Here is a 17,838-nt window from a genome sequence, read left to right on the forward strand (position 1 = left end):
TAGATAGCTTTTTTTTATATTGTCTTGAAATAAAGTTTCCAGGATGAATGCATGCAGCATCTGGACAGTGTACTTTGGGATGCACTAGCACAGAAGGGGGAGATAGGACCAGTAAACTGGGCTATGAGTATGTGGTAACTTAGGCACTGAGAATGAAGCATTGTTAGCTCCCTACTTTCTAATGAAATACTAAGCATCTGGTGTTGTGAGCAGACACAAGCCATGTTAGAGCCAAGCATAGCACAACCTAGTTAAAAACCTTGTCAAAAATTGTAACATGCACCAAGTTTGATATGGTGAGCCAAACCATGGTCTAAGTTGGTAATGATGGAAAGCCATTGCCAGCTAGTAGCTTTTCAGTGGGCTGCTCTGAGTCAGCTAGTTCCAGAGTCTATATATAATAATCTTTTTTAACAAGCAAATATAAATTGTATTAAGGCCACTTGGAGAATCCTTAGTTTGTGCACCAGTGATGATATAGAAACTGTCAGAACATCATTGTTTTAGTCCTTCATAACGTGCACTTTAAAATGCAGTATTTTGTCTCAGTCAGATGCCTGTTTTATATTGTTATATATACTGTGACAAAGTTCCTCCTCTACCTTGGTGGGTCCTGCGCTTCTTGGCAGATTTGCTCACCTCAGTGATCTTCCCCACAGTCTGCGTCAACTCTTCCTGTGTCTGATCAGGAGTTGGGAGGTTTGGGGGGAACCCAGGCCCGCCCTCTACTCCGGGTTCCAGCCCAGGGCCCTGTGGATTGCAGCTGTCTATAGTGCCTCTTGTAACAGCTGCATGACAGCTACAACTCCCTGGGCTACTTCCCCATGGCCTCCTCCAAACACCTTCTTTATCCTCACCACAGACCTCCTCCTGGTGGTCGTGGATAACACTTGCTACTCCTTAGTCTTTCACCAGCACATAGCCTGCTCACTGTCAGCGTCCTGGGCATCTGGCTCCCCGCTCCCTGACTGGAGTTGAGCTCGGTTTTTAAAACCCAGGTGCCTGATTAGCCTGGCCTTATTTGGGCTCAGTGTCTCTTAATTAGCCTGTCCCTTAAGTTGTTCTAGCAGTTCCTGATTACTTTAGTGCGCCCCCTGGCTCTGGTCATTAGGCACAGAAAACTACTCAGCCGGTGGACCAGTATATTTGCCTTCTTTATACGCAGATCTCTCTACCCCGGTGGGCCAGCTGTTAGCTCTGCCCTGGTCCCGTGGCTCGCCGGGTGATGTCATTGTTGGTCGGCTCCGGTTCATGTGGGCCGTGAGCACAGGGCGTTACTTGGCGCGAGCGTCACCCTGTCTCCCAAGATCACCCGCCTTTTCGTGTGCGAAGAAGGAGACCTTGGCGGCAATTTACTTGAGTGCGCCAGGTTGCCAGCCCTGTTCCAGCTCCTCCTTATATGTTCTTCTGTTTCTGGTTGCACTTTTCCGTACCCTTGGTTTATCTACACGCTCCCCTTCCGTTAGCCGCCCACCAAAGTCGTGGTGCTGCCTCTCTCCCACCTCTCTTTGGCCTTGGCCAAACTAGCCATTACCAGCACCAGCGTGACGAGGAGGTTGGCCTGATGGGATTTTTTCCTGGGAACTTTGGTGGGGCCTATTTCCGCTCCTCTGTCCGTTCCCGCATCCAGGCGGAGGTTCCATAGGGGCGTCCACTGCGCTCCTTGACGCTCTTGGAGGAGCAGTGGGCGTTGTCTGGGGTTCTCTGCTCGGTGTCCCCATCGGGTTCCCTTCGTTTAGCCCTGTGACCTCACTCCCGCTCCTGCTTTTTTTCATTAGTTGTCCCCCGGAATTGCTTGATGTTCTAGACCTGTGGATCCTCCCGTTAGGCTGGGGGGAGGTCCTTGAGAAGTGGGCGGGCTTCGCCCACCCACCCCTGGGATGCCAATAGGACCAGACTCCTCTACCCCACTGGCCTGGGTCTGTCACAATACATGTTTGAAAATTTTGGCTGCTGGTTATTAACAACAACAAAAAAGGTAGCAGGGGGATTTTAAATCTTATAAATGGACACTACTGCACAACCAAGTTTTGGCCTATCTTTATGTTAAGTCTTTTCATTATTCTATCTTGTTTATGTAGAATGACAGAGGACAGATTCCAGCAGATGTAGTTCCTGATCCAGTAGATATGCCATTGGAGATGGCAGATGCTGCAGCAAGTGCAAAAGAAATCAAGCAGATGCTGTTGGATGCAGTGCCTCTGTCATGTGACATCTCAAAGGCCATGCTTCCAAACTATGATCATGTCACTGGCAAGGCCATGCTTCTGTCACTTGGCTTGAAACTGGGAGATCGTGTTGTCATCGCAGGACAGAAGGTGAGTAAATTTGAAACTGCACAAGTAATCTCCTGTGAATTGGGCATTTATAGTACGTTTGAAACTGATTTCTTATCTGTAAATGTAAAATAACTTCTGGAAGGTATGAAATACGGATGGCAGTAGAGATGCAAAGATATTTCTATTGCTGGAAAACAGGTGGAAAGGAAAATCCCCTCATGAGAAGCTGAAAGCTTGTGTAGTAGTGAAACTTTTTCACTGTTGTGAAAAACAGATTTTGCCTGACAAAACCTGCATTTTGTACCTGCAAACCTTTCCTTAACAGTCCATCATAATAAATAAATGAATCTTAGTCTTTGTGGAGTATGGATCCAAAATGCTGCCAGGGCTCACAAGTAACATTTGCAGTATCTTGTGACAGGAATTTATATTCTGTAGAATTAATCTAGTTTCCATTCCAGAAACTGGTAAAAGGTACATTTAATTCTGCTTAGCCATTAGTTATTTAATTTCATTGGTGCAATGCAGCTAACATCTCTTTTGATGAAACACTGCTGTGGTATAGAAGAAGCAATATAATATAAGGAGCAATGAGTACTTTAGTTAAATAACCAGCTCAAATTTTAATAGCTTTAAACTAGATAAGTTTGGAAAACTGTTCTATTGGTAACTATATTGGTATATATCGGGTCGGCAACATTTCAGAAATGGTGTGCTGAGGTCATTTATTCACTCTAATTTAAGGTTTCGCGTGCCAGTAATGCATTTTAATGTTTTTAGAAGATCTTTCTATAAGTCTATAATATATAACTAAACTATTGTATGTAAAGTAAAAAAGGTTTTAAAAATGTTTAAGAAGCTTCATTTAAAAGTAGATTAAAATGCAGAGCCCCCCTGGACCAGTGGCCAGGACCTGGGCAGTGTGAGTGCCGCTGAAAATCAGCTCGCATGCCATAGGTTGCCTACCCCTGGTATATACAAAGTCATATACTTTTTTCCTCTTCTTGTAGGTAGCAAGGACTTAGAAATGATTTTAAAGCTATAGAATTTTTTTAGAGATTGCCATAATCACACATGCAAACTTTGCAGAAATATCTATTTATAAGAGCAGAATTCTGCATTTGGGTTTTCATGCACCTGTGACAACAGTACTTGCATATTTGATTTTTCTAATTTTTATTATATTAACTTTAGATTTATAATTTGTTCTTTTCAATTCAAAAACTTTTCCTCACAGTGTATGAAGCAGCTTCCATTTTGAATTTGAAATGTTATTGAAATTGGGTCAGGAAGGGTGACACAATCATTAGCTATACAAAAAGCATGCTAACTGAAATATATACAAGAAACTGCTTGTTCTGACGAGATGATTAACATCTGAAAGTTGTTTAGCCAGAAACCATTACACAATGAAAGCGAAGAAGAAAATAACAGCCATCAAAAATACTCGAGCTCCAAGTCAATAAAAGCTCAGAACAAGAAGAAGGAAATTTTTACGTATTTCAGTTACATACATAGAATGCTAGTTTTTATTTTGACATTGCACTAGAGCACTGAACATCTTCTGTAAACTGTAACACTTTCACTCTCTATGTGGATGGAGTTTTCTAGACATGGAGAACTTTAATCTGAAAAGATGCGACTAAAGAGCTGCACTTCCGATAGACTTCCAGAGGCCAGAGTTTATAGATATAGATTGTCAATGGTTCCCAAACTTTTTATTTCACACCCCCCATTTGCCCCTGTCAGGCCCACAGCCGGGGCCAGGAGTGGGGTCGTGGCTCTGGGAGAGGGGGACACGGACAAAAGTAAGGAGGCTGAGGCTGGGGCCACAGCTGGGGGCAGGGGTGGGGTGGGGGGCAGCTGCTGTGTGTCCCTCCCTCCCCACCTCCCTGTGAGGGTGGGTCTGGGACTCAGTCATGCCCCCCAAGCATTCCTCCACATCCCTCTAAGGGGGCATGCCCCACAGTTTGGGGACCTCTGGATTAAGTAATCCTATAATAGTCAAATTTAAAAGGGACAGATAAAACGGGGGGAGGGAGGAAGGAGGCTCTGCCCTTTCATTGCTGCTTTCTGATATATAAAGAAGGTTGGTCTGAAAGGTTCTGTTTAAGTATGTTTTAGAAAAACGGGGTGAGGGAAGCTTCTGTTTGTTGAATTTCTAATTTTAACACTCCCTTCCCCTCCAACCCAACGCCATATCTGCCCTTGAAATTACAGTGATAAACGAGCACCACAAAAGACTGAAAGCTGAGTAATTGAAAGAGGGAGATTTTTTTATTTTTAGTAAGACTAAAAACCCTAAGTCTTAAAACTGATTTAAATCCACTGTCTAAAACTGTTGGGAGAAAGAACATCTTTGCTAATGATTCTGCACTCCACCCCTTAAATTAAGGCATGTGAGCTTGTAATACACATCCTCTGAGACCAGAAGAAGTCCATTGGCAAAATCAGAGAAGACCGTCTCAGTGCTCCTGATCTTTTTAAAAAAAAAACAGGATCTAGATAAACATTTAAAAAGAAAACAGAACTTTTCAGGCTTTATTTTTGCATCGGCAAGAAGGAATAAAGCTCATGGACTCTTTGAGAATAAATTCCTTTGCAGATTCTTTAAATTTTAGGGGTAGTCTGAATGTGGTGTGTTTTATTTTATAATCTTCCCTTCCTCATCTGGCAGAGGCCTGTATTCTTCAGGGTACTTAAGTATGTGCCAACTTTAAGCAGGTGAGTTACCCTTTGCAGTCATAATGAATGAACCTGCTTAGTAAGACGTGCACTGAAGTACTTTGTTGAAGTGATGTCATTGTCTAATGGTACGTGTTGTTTGTGACGTCTTTCTATTGTGATAACTGCCAATAAATGCTGCTTTTGTTCAATCTCAGGTGACTTAGTCCTGTCTCTTATATCTTAGAACACTTACAGGCTGGCATTTTTGAAGGAAAAGGATCTCTGCCCTCAAGGAAGGCAGAGGAATGTGAAAGTGGCAATCTGTATAGTGATCATGGATCTGGAGATGACTTACTATCTTACATCGTATCTAAGGGACATGGTATTTATTTATTATTCACAAAGTCATTCTGTGTTAATTCTTTTCTTTAGGTTGGTACATTAAGATTTTGTGGCACAACAGAATTTGCCAGTGGGCAGTGGGCTGGTGTAGAACTGGATGAACCAGAAGGAAAGAATGATGGAAGTGTTGGAAAAGTCCAGTACTTCAAGTGTGCACCAAGATGTGGTAAAACTTTATTTTCTAGATGTTTTACAGATACTTTGAAATCTTAATTTTTTTTTTAAAAAAAGAAAAATTCTGGTTTGATTAGATGAGGTGTCTTGGGTCAATAAATACAAATTGATTGTCCTGGATTTTTCTATTTTATAAATTTCTTTAACTGCTCCTAACTTTATCAGTTCTAAATGTTGCAGAAGAATCCATTTCTGATTACTTCCTTGAAACTGCAATGTAGTATCTTTCCAGTTTTGCTATCTTTATTGGTTATAGGCTTTTCTCACAGCCATAGTGTAATTGTTTCTTTTCTATTTGACATTTTCTCTCATAGTTTACTCGGTCTTCCACTTTGAAAGAGATTCGTTTGAGCATTCATATATTCTTCTTAAAAATTCTCTCCATCAAAGGAATGTGATGTAGTCTCCCTTCTTTGTTTGTCAAATTGAGGTGTCTGTGTTGTAAATTTGCTTGGCATTTCATTTCCATCTGTGAGATGATGCAGGAGCTTGTGCTGAGGGATGTTCTACCTCAGTTTCCAGCTTAGCCACAAGCATTCTTTGTGATGCTGGGCAGAGCACTGAGGCACAGGATAGAGTAAGTGACTTTCCCATCTATAAAAGAGGAATATTACTTCCCCACCTCACCAACTATAACAATACATTAATTGAGATACTTTTGTTAAGCAGAGTAACCTAAGAGAGAATAGCTAGATTTTTTTGCTGCATTACTGCTTCTCCTGGTTGACATACTGCATACAGAAAGAGATGCATCTCTCTCTCTTTTTTTTTTATTCTCCAGGTATCTTTGCACCTCTTTCTAAAATAAGTAAAGCTTCAGATCACAAGAAGAATTTTGTCAGAAGTCCTTCCACACGATCTACTTTGGTCAAGTCCAAGAAAATTGATGTAACACACATAACTTCAAAAGTGAATACTGGTAAATATTTCTTTTTTTATAAAGCTAGTCTCTCCAAAAATCAGACGGTAATTTTGCATATCTTTATATTAAAATCCTAGCTTATAGTTAATTCATCCTCTTGGAATAAGAAATTAGTATGACATTTATTAATTATTCCTTCTCATTAACTGAAGTTGTTGGTGCTGAGAGGTGTTGAGCATCTGTCACTCCCATTGAAATAACTTTAAACTGCAGGTGCTTATTGCTCAGGATCAGGCCCTGTGGCTCAATCACAGTAAAAATTAATGTTCTACCATATGGTATGTCATTGTACTATAACACTGGTGTGTGAGGCCTTTTTACAATCCCCTGCAGCACTATGTAAAATTGATTGCTGGAAGGTAAGATATGGGACTAGTTACACCGTTGCCTGATTCTGGTAAGACAATTGCTATGTCTTTTTCTAGGGCTGAGCCAGGGGAATCTGTAGAGTGACTAAAGGTTCTATTCTCAGTGAATGGTCATTTTGGTGATATAATATGCCCAGGGGATCTAACATTACATATTGATATACTGTTTGGGAAAGGCTTACTATAGCAGACACTCTGAAGCTTCTAAAGCTGTTTCTGATTGGAGATGATGTCTGTAAATGTCTAAAATCGCTTTGCTTTAATTACGTAGATTTTATTTGACCAGCAGGATGTCAAACTGTTGAGGAAAACAAATTTAAATGCTAATTTATATGCAGCTGTATGTAAGTGTTAAAATATTATAAGAAGTATTTAAACCAGTTTCTTCAATAAAACCCTTCTGGCAAAAATAATTAGAAGCTATTTTAATAACTACATTATGTGTCAAGGCAATGAATTAGTTCACCTGAGAAACGAAGAATACATCTGGAGGGGATAGATATTCTTGTGTTTAAGTCCATGGGTGGAGGCTTAGGAGATCTGGGTTTAATTCCTGGCTCTGCCACAGACCTCCTGTGTGACCTTAGTTTAGGCAAATCACTTACTCTGTCTGTGCCTCAGGTCCCCATCTGTAAAGTCAAGATAATATTCCTTTTCCTCCACCCTTTGCCTTTCTTGTCAATTTAGCTTTTATGCTCTCTGGAGCAGGGTCACTCTCATGTGTGTACAGTGCCGAGCATATACAAATGGGCCCCGATCTTGATTAAATGATGTAAAAATAATGCTATTATATGTGTTGTTTTATAATTTCCCCTCTCAGTCCTGCCAGTTGGACCCTTTATAATAAAGCAGCATGACTTTACAGGTGGAGGGGTGTACATATATGCCTACAAAATTATTTAAATCCTCTAAAACATTCCTTTTTTAACTGTAAAATATGCAGCATATACAGACTACATGATGGGATTCTGGAATATGGTTTTTTAGCAGTGATTTTGGGATAACTTGCAAAAGTCATTTGACTCTCGCTGTCATGTCTATGTGGTAGACATGTGCTGCTCTGTGACCTTTAAAAATAATTGAACATCTACAGTTTTCTACACAATGACATACTTGAAATTCTCTGTGACCTTTGCTAGAAATGGGGCATTTGTATAGTATAAGTTGCATGGTTACAATTTGATCTGGAAAATGACATGCTCCACAAAGCTCATCTTTTTTTTGAAATGTCTTGTCCTAATCATATCAACTTAGACAATTAACTTAACATCCAGGCAGTTTAACATGATGTGGAAAAACTGACACCTTGCATAAAATGCTACACTTAAGTAAAATGATTACATTTGTTTGCAAAACTGTAAAGTGGGGGCCTAAGCTATCTCTTTCTATAAAACATTCTTCATTTTGGCTGTTTGGTCCACTCATAGTATTATGAGCTGTAAGACAGCTGTTTGTTAAGATTGAGCTACGATTTATTTTCAAAAGATCTTGATTCAAATGGAAAAGGATTGTTTTCCTCTGAGGCAATGCATTCGTGACAACAGTTTGTGATGAACTTGTTTTTTGACATAGCTGTGCCTAGCCATCTTTATAAATCCCAAAATTTGACATTTGCTTTAAGTAAAAATCAGAGTAAGTTTTATATGGTACGCCCATTAGGGCTTACATGTGTAAGCGGTATGCGGTGAACTGCTATTGTAAGATATTCTTATGCCAAAGGGCCCATTTATCTTAATGTGCCTGGTGGATTCACTTGCTAGAGTGGAAGGATAAAATTGCAAATACAGAGCTTTCTTCTGATACATTTACTTGCATTACTGGAGTAAATTTCTTCAGTGTCTTAACCACTAGTAAATTATTTGTGTTATAGACCATGAAAAATCATTAGTTCATCTTCTATAAACATTGTAGATAGGTTTGACAGAATTTTGCAGTCTTACTTTTAATATTGTATTTAGATATTTTTAATGCTTTTTTTATTTGTATTTTTGATATTTGTGGTAAAAAATATTTCCTCTTTAAATAGTTCATTAGATTTCATCAATGATGGTCACCTGATCACATTAAGTACTGGGACTAATCAAGAATTTTCTGTTATAAAACATATCCCCGGCCATGAACAAAGTTCTCACATATCTGACTCTTAAGGCTGAAATATAAGACACCTTAAATAGAATACAGTTATAAATAAGTACCAAAATAATATGCCATCTGGGCTAAGCCAATAAATATAATTAAATGAAAAGTCTGCTTTGCCCATCACTAGTACCAGCAAAATCACCCGGAAGGTTTTGTTCTCTTTGCCTAGTCGTGGCAGACAACCACTTATGAATACAAAATAACTTGTCCATGAAGCATGTTGCTATGTAGCGTAGTAGGCTCTTTAATTAGATTAATATTGGCATATTCAATCCATTTTTGTAGGCTTGAAACCAAAAGTTATGGGGTTAAAGCTCAGATTTGTGTAAATACATGCAGCCACAGAAATTATATTTTTAACAGTTGGTAGTCTTATTCCAATAGTAAAAGCAAAAATTTTCAGTTTTGGATATGTTTAAGAATCAGAAGCTTGTGATTTTAAAGGATTTTTTGTTCACTTGTGTTAACTCAGATTGTTTCAATATAAACATTTGGCAAGCAATTTGTTTATAACATGGCTTGATTGCTTTGGAGCGTTTTTAAGTGTCAGTGGTTTAACATGTTTGGTAAATTATTTTACAACTAGAAGTTTTATATAAAAATACTGTGGTTTTTTAGTACTCATATTTGAAGAATCGCATTTTCCAAGTACTAAATAAGCATCCAGAAGCCTGTAAATTAGGCAGACCTTGGCCTCATTTCACAGATGGGTGAAGAGAGGGACGGGAGAGAGCACAGAGAAGTTGCAGCTTGCCAGTGGTGACACAGGAAACTAGTATCAGTCAGGATTAGAACATAAATCCTTATTTTCTCAGTACTGTGTTCTAAATACTAGATATCACACTCTTCTGTAAAGATTACTAGTTTCTATAGTATGTATGTGGAACAGTTGGATTGAAATGATGGACTTGGAGGTTTCATCGTTCAGTGATCTACGAGCCCAGTGCTGTATCTGTTTGCATATGTGGATTTTTCTGTGTAACGATTAATTGTTAATTGCCAGGATATTTGTTGACCCTATTTGTGTTTTTGTCTTTTTTTGTATCCTAGGCTTAGCTGCATTAAAAAAAGACACTAGTTCTGAATCCACCTTTCTGGCTACTGAAGAAGGAATGAAAATTATGCCTGGTAAAGAAGATAACTAAATTCCCCTTGTTGATTCCTTTTGGGCCAATTCTGGGTAGGGCAAAGGAAGTATCGCATATCTCTTCGTTCCCTTACCCCTCTTCACAGGCACTAAAATATGCTGCAAAAGCAGTGCTAATGTAGACCTGTATTCTAGTTCCAAACAGCCCTGTACACCAGTCTGCTAGGAGCAGGATTAATCTGAATGGGACCAATGTGATGCCGTTGTGAAAAAGGCTAATGCAGTCCTAGGATGAGTCAAGCGTGCTATTCCCAGTAGAACTAGGGAAGAGTTAGTACCATTATATGAGGCAATGGTGAGACCTCATCTGGAATAGTGAATGCATTTCTGATCTCCCATGTTCAAGAAAGATGAATTCAAACTGGAACAGGTGCAGAGAAGGACTACTAGGGTGATCAGAGGAATGGAAAACCTACCTTACAAGAAGAGACAAGGAGGTTGGCTTGTTAGGCTTAACAAAACAAAGGCTGAAGGGAGATATGGTTCCTGTCTATAAATACACCAAGCGGATAAACACTAGCAAGAGGCAGACTTGTTTTATGTTAAGAGCTGATACTGGCACAAGAACAAGTCGATATAAACTGGCAATCAGTAAGTTTAGGCTTAAAATTAAGCAAAGGTTTCTAACCATCAGAGGAGTGAAGTTCTCGAACAGTCTTTCAAAGGGAGTACCGGGGGCAAAAAACCTAACTTTTTTGGAGGCTGAGCTTGATGAGTTTGCTTACAATGGCATGGCCCATTATGACTGCTAGTAGCAAATATCTCCAGTTGTTGGAGATCGGACTCTAGATAGGGAGGGTTCTGAATTACTACAGAGAATTATCTCCCACCTGTCTGGCTGGTGAGTCTTGCCCATGCTTGGGGTCTAATCGCCATATTGGACATCAGGAAGGAATTGTACTCCCAGTCAGGTTGTCAGAGACCCTGGGTTGATTTGTTCATTTTTATTTTATTTTTTTTGCCTGCTTCTGCAGTGTGGGGTCTCGGTCATTTGCTTGTTTGAACTAGAGCGAATGGTGGATTCTCTATAACTTGATGTCTTCAAATCAATATTTGAGGCCTTCAGTAACTCAGCCAGAGGCTATGGGCCTATTACTGAAGTGAGTGAGGCAGGCTATGGCCTGTGATGTGAATGAGGTCAGACTAGATCATCATGACTAAGACTGTGTCCCCATCATGGAAGTCACGGATTCTGGGGGCCAGCTGCACGGGCTGCTGCTGGGGCAGTCTCGGGCCACGGCCTCCCACCCCCCAGCAGCAGCAGTAGTAGTTTGGGTATGGGAGGAAGCTCAGGGTGGCAGGCACCACCTCCACAGCTCCCATTGGCTGCTGTTCTTGGCCAATGGGAGCTGCAGAGTCAGGGTTCATGGCAGGAACAGCGCGCAGTAACTCCCTGGCTTTCCCTCCCCTTAGGAGCTGCAGGGACATGCCAGCCGCTTTGGGGGACCCGTGTGGGGCCGGGTAAGGAGCCTGCCAGCTCTGCCAACCCTCAACCCACAGCACTAGTGGGAGTCCTGGGCTGCACACAGCCTCCCCCAGCACCCGCAGTACCCACTGGGCCACCACACGCCCCCTCCACCCACACCTGCAGCCTCCTGGCTCAAATTTTAGTTAGGGGTATATAGGACAAGTCATGGACAGGTCACAGGCTGTGAATTTTTTATTTACCGCCTGTGACTTGTCCATGACTTTTACTAAAAATACCAATGACTAAAATGTAGCTTTAATCATGATGGTCCCTTCAGATCTTAGTCTGAGTCATATGGCCTGCTGCCAGGGCAGCATGGCCTGGCAGATACATGTATAACCCTGGAGCCCAGCCCCCTGAGCCTTAGGTGCTATCTAAGAAAATCCCGTCATGGTGCAGATCGTCTGTAGAACAGCCTTTTGTAGGTTTTGGTGGCTCTTTCTCCCTGTGTTCCTGCTGCTGGCTGCATGTATTCCAATTGGGACTAAGTTCAACAAGTATCAGAATTTTGACCCTTTTATTACTTGTATGTTTGAGTGTTGAGTAGCAAATTATAATGGTGTAGCAGCATTTTTAGATTAGTCTTCTGTAAGGTAATCATTTCAAAAACATTTTAAGTCTTCAAAAATATTATTTTAACTTTTTAAATTGGAATCCAATCTCTAATGATCTATAGGTTTATAATTGGCTAGTGACTTCTGATGCTTCAGTTTTTGGGTGCTCAACTTGACAACGCTAAGGGGTCTGATTCTCAGAGAGTGGATGCTCAGCACTTTATAAAAATCCAGCGCCCTCTAAGGTTTCTCAAGTTGAACATGTACACTTCTACCCTGATAGAACGCAACCTGATATAACATAAATTTGGATATAACACGGTAAAGCAGCGGGGAGCCCCGGGCCCTTTAAAGCACCACCCGAGCCCTGCTGCTTTACCGCGTTATAGCCGAATTCACCTGGAGCCCCGGGCCGTTTAAATCACTGCTGGAGTCCCACTGCCAGAGCTCCGGTGGTGATTTAAAGGGCCTGGGGCTCCCCACAGCAGCTGGAGCCCCGGGCCCTTTAAATCCCTGCCGGGGCTCTGGCAGCCAGGCTTGGGCGGTGATTTAAAGGGCCAGAGGCTCCGGCTGCTGCAGGAAGCCCCGGTCTGCGCTGCTGGAGCTCCAGCAATGATTTAAAGGGCCCAGGTCTCCCTGCAGCAGCTGGAGCACTGGGCCCTTTAAATCACCTCCGGGGAAGCCGGTCCAGTCCGCCACAGCGTACCAGTATGCCATACCAGACCAAACCCGATAAAACGCAGTCTCACCTATAAGGCAGTGAGATTTTTTGGCTCCCGAGGGTCGCGTTATATCGGGGTAGAGGTGTATTATATTACTGTTTGGCTTTGAAGATTTTGAGTATGTACAGTTATTTAAAACAAAACAGAAACACACCCTTCATCTGACTGAGTGTATTTTTTCTTGAGAAAAACGTCCTTTTTTATCCCAAAAGTTTCAGTTCATGAACAGTTTCTAGTCAGATACCAGGTTTCAAGATGTAGGAGCCTAACTTTAGGCATCCATATCCCCAGTGAGGCACCTAAATAACTGGCTTAATTTTCAAAAAGTGCTGAAAACCCAGCCACTTCTGACTTCAGTCAGAGGTGCTTGGTGCTCAGCATTTTTGAAAATTGGGCTACCTAATTGGGTCCCTAAATATGGACTTTAGGCTTCCACTTTTTAAAATCTTGGGTTTGGAATGTTACTTTTGGGGTGGGGCGAGGCTGCGCACTCCGGTGGATCAAAGCAAGTTCAATATAACACGGTTTCACCTATAATGCAGTAAGATTTTTTGACTCCCAAGGACAGCGTTATATCGAGGTAGAGGTGTACTTTTTTAGTTCATGTTGAGACCACCAGTATCTTAACTTTGGAGCCTTTGGGTTCTTGTACTCGTTCCTTAAGTACCCCCTTCTTTAATCTGTGCTCTGACTCACAACAGGTACACTTCATATTTTTTACTTACCCGTGGCCCCCCCCCCGAAGATAGAGGATTTAGTAATATGAATACTGAATCTGTCCTAGCTCCATCCATGTGGGGATCTCCAACACTGAATGAGCAGAGCCTCACAACAGCCCTGAGAGTCAGATAAGCAGCATTATCTCTAACTTCATAGGTAGGAAAACTGAGGCACAAAGAGGGTAAAGTCTTGCTCCACAGTCAGTTGGTACATGTACACCTTGAGCTCATGGGATCATTTCCAGTTTGAGGAGACATACCCAGGCTAGCTCTGATCAAACTAACATACTAAAAATAGTGTGTAGCCTCAGTGTCAGGAGCTGCCCCCACGTATGATCAGAGCTAGCATGGGTTTGCCTCCATGAGCTGGGAATTATATCTCCAGCTTGAGCTGCAGACATACCTGGTGTTACTTTTGAGCAGAAAAGAAGAGAAAGAGAAATGCAAAAGTTAAAACGAGACCAATTTTAGTGAATATGTTCACAAACAGAGATAAGTGTATTTTTGCTCCAGATCCCTAAATGGCCCCCTCAAGGATTGAACTCTCAACCTTGTGTTTAGCAGACCAGTGCTCAAACCACTGAGCTATCCCTTCTTCCATTCTTCTTTGATCGTAAAGATTTGAATATTAATACAGTATATAATGCATAATTAGTCACTAGTCCACACACCATTACTTGCCCACAAAAATGTCACTTTCCCTACTTCTCATCCACCATTTAATAAACTGGGTATTGAGAGTGAGGTGATGAGGGCTCATATTACTAATTCTTCATTTGTTTAACAACTGTATGCTAGAGTATTTACCAGCACATCAAGTAGTATTCTAAATACCTAAAAATAATCTACTGGTGTGAAAATAAATGGATGAAGTTTGTGCTGCGAAGTGTCAACTTTGCTTTTTAATTGGTTGCTCCCTTGCTTGCTTTGTAAATTATTGAGGTTCTTCTGTATCATACATGCTTGTTTGCTTCAGCTGACTTGTCCTTTCCTGCATACCATCTTTGGATAATTCTTTGCATTACCTCCGTCCGCTTTCCTTCAATCCAGCAGTTCTTTCTCTTCCACTGCCTCTTTAGAGAGCAAATAGAATCATCCCAAGAAATGAGCAGCTATACACTAACAGCATATAAACTAACAGCAATAAAAAGGCAGTCCCTAAAGTAGCTCCTACCTCATTTAAAAGCAGTGCTGGTACTGTATCTGTTGTATTTTTAAAGAACACCTTCACAGGCTGGAAATAGGGATGGCAGGTCAGTTAACTGTTTGGTCAAATATTCGTATAAATGTACTTGCTTTTACTTTGTCACTACTTGGGATGATAACTTAGAGGAGGCACTTGTCAGATAGTTAGTCTTTAAACTTAAGTTTTCTATTTTTGTAACATTTTTACTATTAGAAAATTTGCGGAAGAAGGTGTTGTTCTTAGTCTCACTTACAGATGAACTGCACTTCAGACTTTTACTGCAACTTCTAACGACCAAGTAAACCTTAAATCCAGCATTTTTTAATTAGACTGAATACCCACTGAAGCAAAGGAATGTTTTATCTAAGCAGTGTGTGTGGAACGGCGCCTTATGTTAAGAGCATATGTGAATATTTGACTGGTTGGTTGGCTGACTCTGTGCTGAGACCTCATGATGTACTCCTCTTTGCATTTCAGAACTGCTACTGTCCTAATTTCAGTTTTTCCCTTCGTTAAACAGGATTGAATAATGCTTCTCCATCTACAAGAAAAAACCCTTTTGATGAAGGAGAAATTCAGCTCGGAGACAAAGTGCTAGTGGTAGGGCAGAGAACTGGCACTGTTAGATTCTATGGGACAACAAAGTTTGCACCAGGTATTTTATCTTCTTAAAAGACATTGTAGAATCAGAGTAATGTCCTCGGAACAATATAAATGTTTGGACCTTATTATTTAAAATAGAAATCCAACAATTTAAGAGTTCTAGCTCAATTTCACTTTATTATAATTGAATATTTGACTTTGACGTGGAGCTGCCTAGAGTAATGGAGAAGATGGTACAGTACTTTACCTTGTAACTGCCACTTGACATTGTAATCTTTCTCAGAAAGTACAGTAATAATAACATTCATTTTCTTAAGGCGGCTATAGCCTGATTTGGGGTGTGTTAGTAGTGTTGATGTAATTTATCCACTTAATTTAATTTTATTTGATTAATTTTTAATTAATACCAAATAATTATTATAATATTAATTAGTATGGGTTTGGCTCACCAATATGTTTGATCAGAAGATAAAGTTCTTCCTGAATCAGACTTCACAGAGTTTATAAAAGAAACTTCGGGGTTATGACAGGAGCTTACACTGAGACAAATATAGTCATAAAGACCTTTTATTAAAATCAGTGAAGTGGTAAGCAAATGTTAAAACAGTTCAGGATTACAGAGTTACAAATATCACAGTTCTTTGAGAGAGATTTATGATAATACACTGTTTGATAAGCTGCAGACTTAATTGATACACTCTGGTGCAGCAGCACCTTGGTCGTTTTCACACCTCTGGCAGAGGGAGTTACTACAAAGTTGTTTGCGTTCTAATTTAACTCTATATATGCTAAATGCTTTAACTAACATAAAAATATAAGGGAGATTAAATCCCTTTTCACTTACAGTTTTGAAAAGAAATACTACGGCCTATTAATAGTTAATAGCTGTCATAGACTGGTAACATCGATACGTAGATGAAGGTGGAGGCAATGGAGAGTAGACAGGAGCAGATAAATGGGTAGAATTGCTTGTCTAATGGTGAGCTGTCTCACCTTTTTATAGAGCATTAGTTGGAAATCATTCCTCCTATGCCCAAATTTCATCTTTTCCCAGTGGAAATATAAGGGTACATTTGCCCCATAGGCCAGGATGTATGTGCGTATGAATGACAAGTATGTACGCATTTGTGGTGTACTTGTTAGATTTGTGGGCAAAAATCCCCTTTTTCCATCCTTTACTGTTATTGGTTCAGTTAAAGGTCTCCAGACATCTGCGTAGGTATTTTGTCTATTATCACTTTTCTGAGTAAGGGTCCCAAAATGTGCTAAAGTTGCCTTAGCGTCATACAGGATGTTTGACCTGTAGGTCTCTTGCATTATAGCCACTTATTCTTAATATAAATCTATAAGCCTATTCCATCAAATACTTAAATTCATAAGAAAGATGTTTATACAGACCAGCAGATTAATCCGGAGGGCTACACGGCACACCTTTCTTTCCCTGGGCTTTTATATGCAGCTGTTTTTGACCACACTGATGTCTTGCGTTACTGAAGCTCTGCTAGAACATTTAGTGCTCTTCACTTTTTAGATGTGTCATGGTGACATATTGAGCTTTTTCAGTGTTTTTGTTTGATTTCAGTTACTTCTCAGGACCGGTTTTTGTATTTTTATGCCCGATGAGGTTACCGATAACTAGAGAACTTACGTGCTGGAAGTTCCCCCCAGTATTACATAGTTAGGTGTCTTCAGAGGGAGGTGGGTGGTTCTGAAACCATAGGAACTATAACTTCTGAAAATGTATCCTTTCTAGCCAAATTAGTCTTATGCTCTCCTGTCAGTTTTGAGCTCTTTCATAAACCAAACCGCTGCCTAGAACATAACCATATGGTTGAGGCAAAAAAGGTTCCATTATCCAGTGTCTGCACTTAGTGACTGGTATATTTGTACCTCCAGTAGTTTAAATCTCAAGCAAGTGGGCTTCCATTTAAAGTGGCAATACCCTGTCTTGGCACTTGGTGGTATCAATATTTAAAAAAAATTGCTTAAGATAAAATGTCAGAATGAAATATCAGCAGGCACAAGCCACATTCATCATCTCAAGGAGTATGTTATGTGAAGCAATCCCCATTTAAGATGTCATTATTCTCTAACTTGATAGAGTAATATAGATTCGATAGAACCTAATGGAAAAGCCAAAATAGTCTATTAACCTCAAATGGTTATGTTCCTGTATTTAACTTGTATGATGGGAATGGATTTCCTGACCTAGCTGCGTGGTCACCATGTAAGGTTTTTTTGTTTTTGTTTTTTGTTTTGTTTTTTAAAGAAAACTTCACCATTTCAACTCTTCGCCTTTGAAACAGCCATATTTTAAAATGGTGTCAAAGTTAGACTCAGGACTCTCAGTTCGTCAGACCACTCTGTTTTATTAGCACAGCGCTCTGCTAATATACCCAGATAATGTGAGCACCATGAAAGACACAAACTATCTTATTTATACAGATAAAAGAGCGGGAATTAGACAAAGGGACAAAGAAAGCAAAAC

At 40.4% G+C, this 17,838-nt stretch overlaps 1 protein-coding gene across 5 annotated transcripts in view; it reads left to right on the plus strand.

Moving 5' to 3' along the window:
• Positions 1–17,838, plus strand: part of CLIP4 (CAP-Gly domain containing linker protein family member 4) — a 61,709-nt gene that overhangs the window by 20,554 nt on the left and 23,317 nt on the right. For 2 of the 5 annotated variants that reach the window (XM_032774837.2, XM_075064279.1), the window contains exons 8-12: positions 2,082–2,318; positions 5,379–5,514; positions 6,304–6,441; positions 10,002–10,079; positions 15,268–15,402. In XM_032774837.2, the coding sequence (XP_032630728.1) occupies positions 2,082–2,318; positions 5,379–5,514; positions 6,304–6,441; positions 10,002–10,079; positions 15,268–15,402 (724 nt within the window). Of the gene's footprint in view, positions 1–2,081; positions 2,319–5,378; positions 5,515–6,303; positions 6,442–10,001; positions 10,087–15,265; positions 15,403–17,838 lie in introns of all 5 variants that reach the window. The other 3 variants (XM_032774839.2, XM_075064280.1, XM_075064278.1) reach the window with 2 other exon arrangements.

This window comes from Chelonoidis abingdonii, chromosome 3, assembly GCF_003597395.2.
Source record: "Chelonoidis abingdonii isolate Lonesome George chromosome 3, CheloAbing_2.0, whole genome shotgun sequence".
Taxonomy (NCBI): Eukaryota; Metazoa; Chordata; order Testudines; family Testudinidae; genus Chelonoidis; species Chelonoidis abingdonii.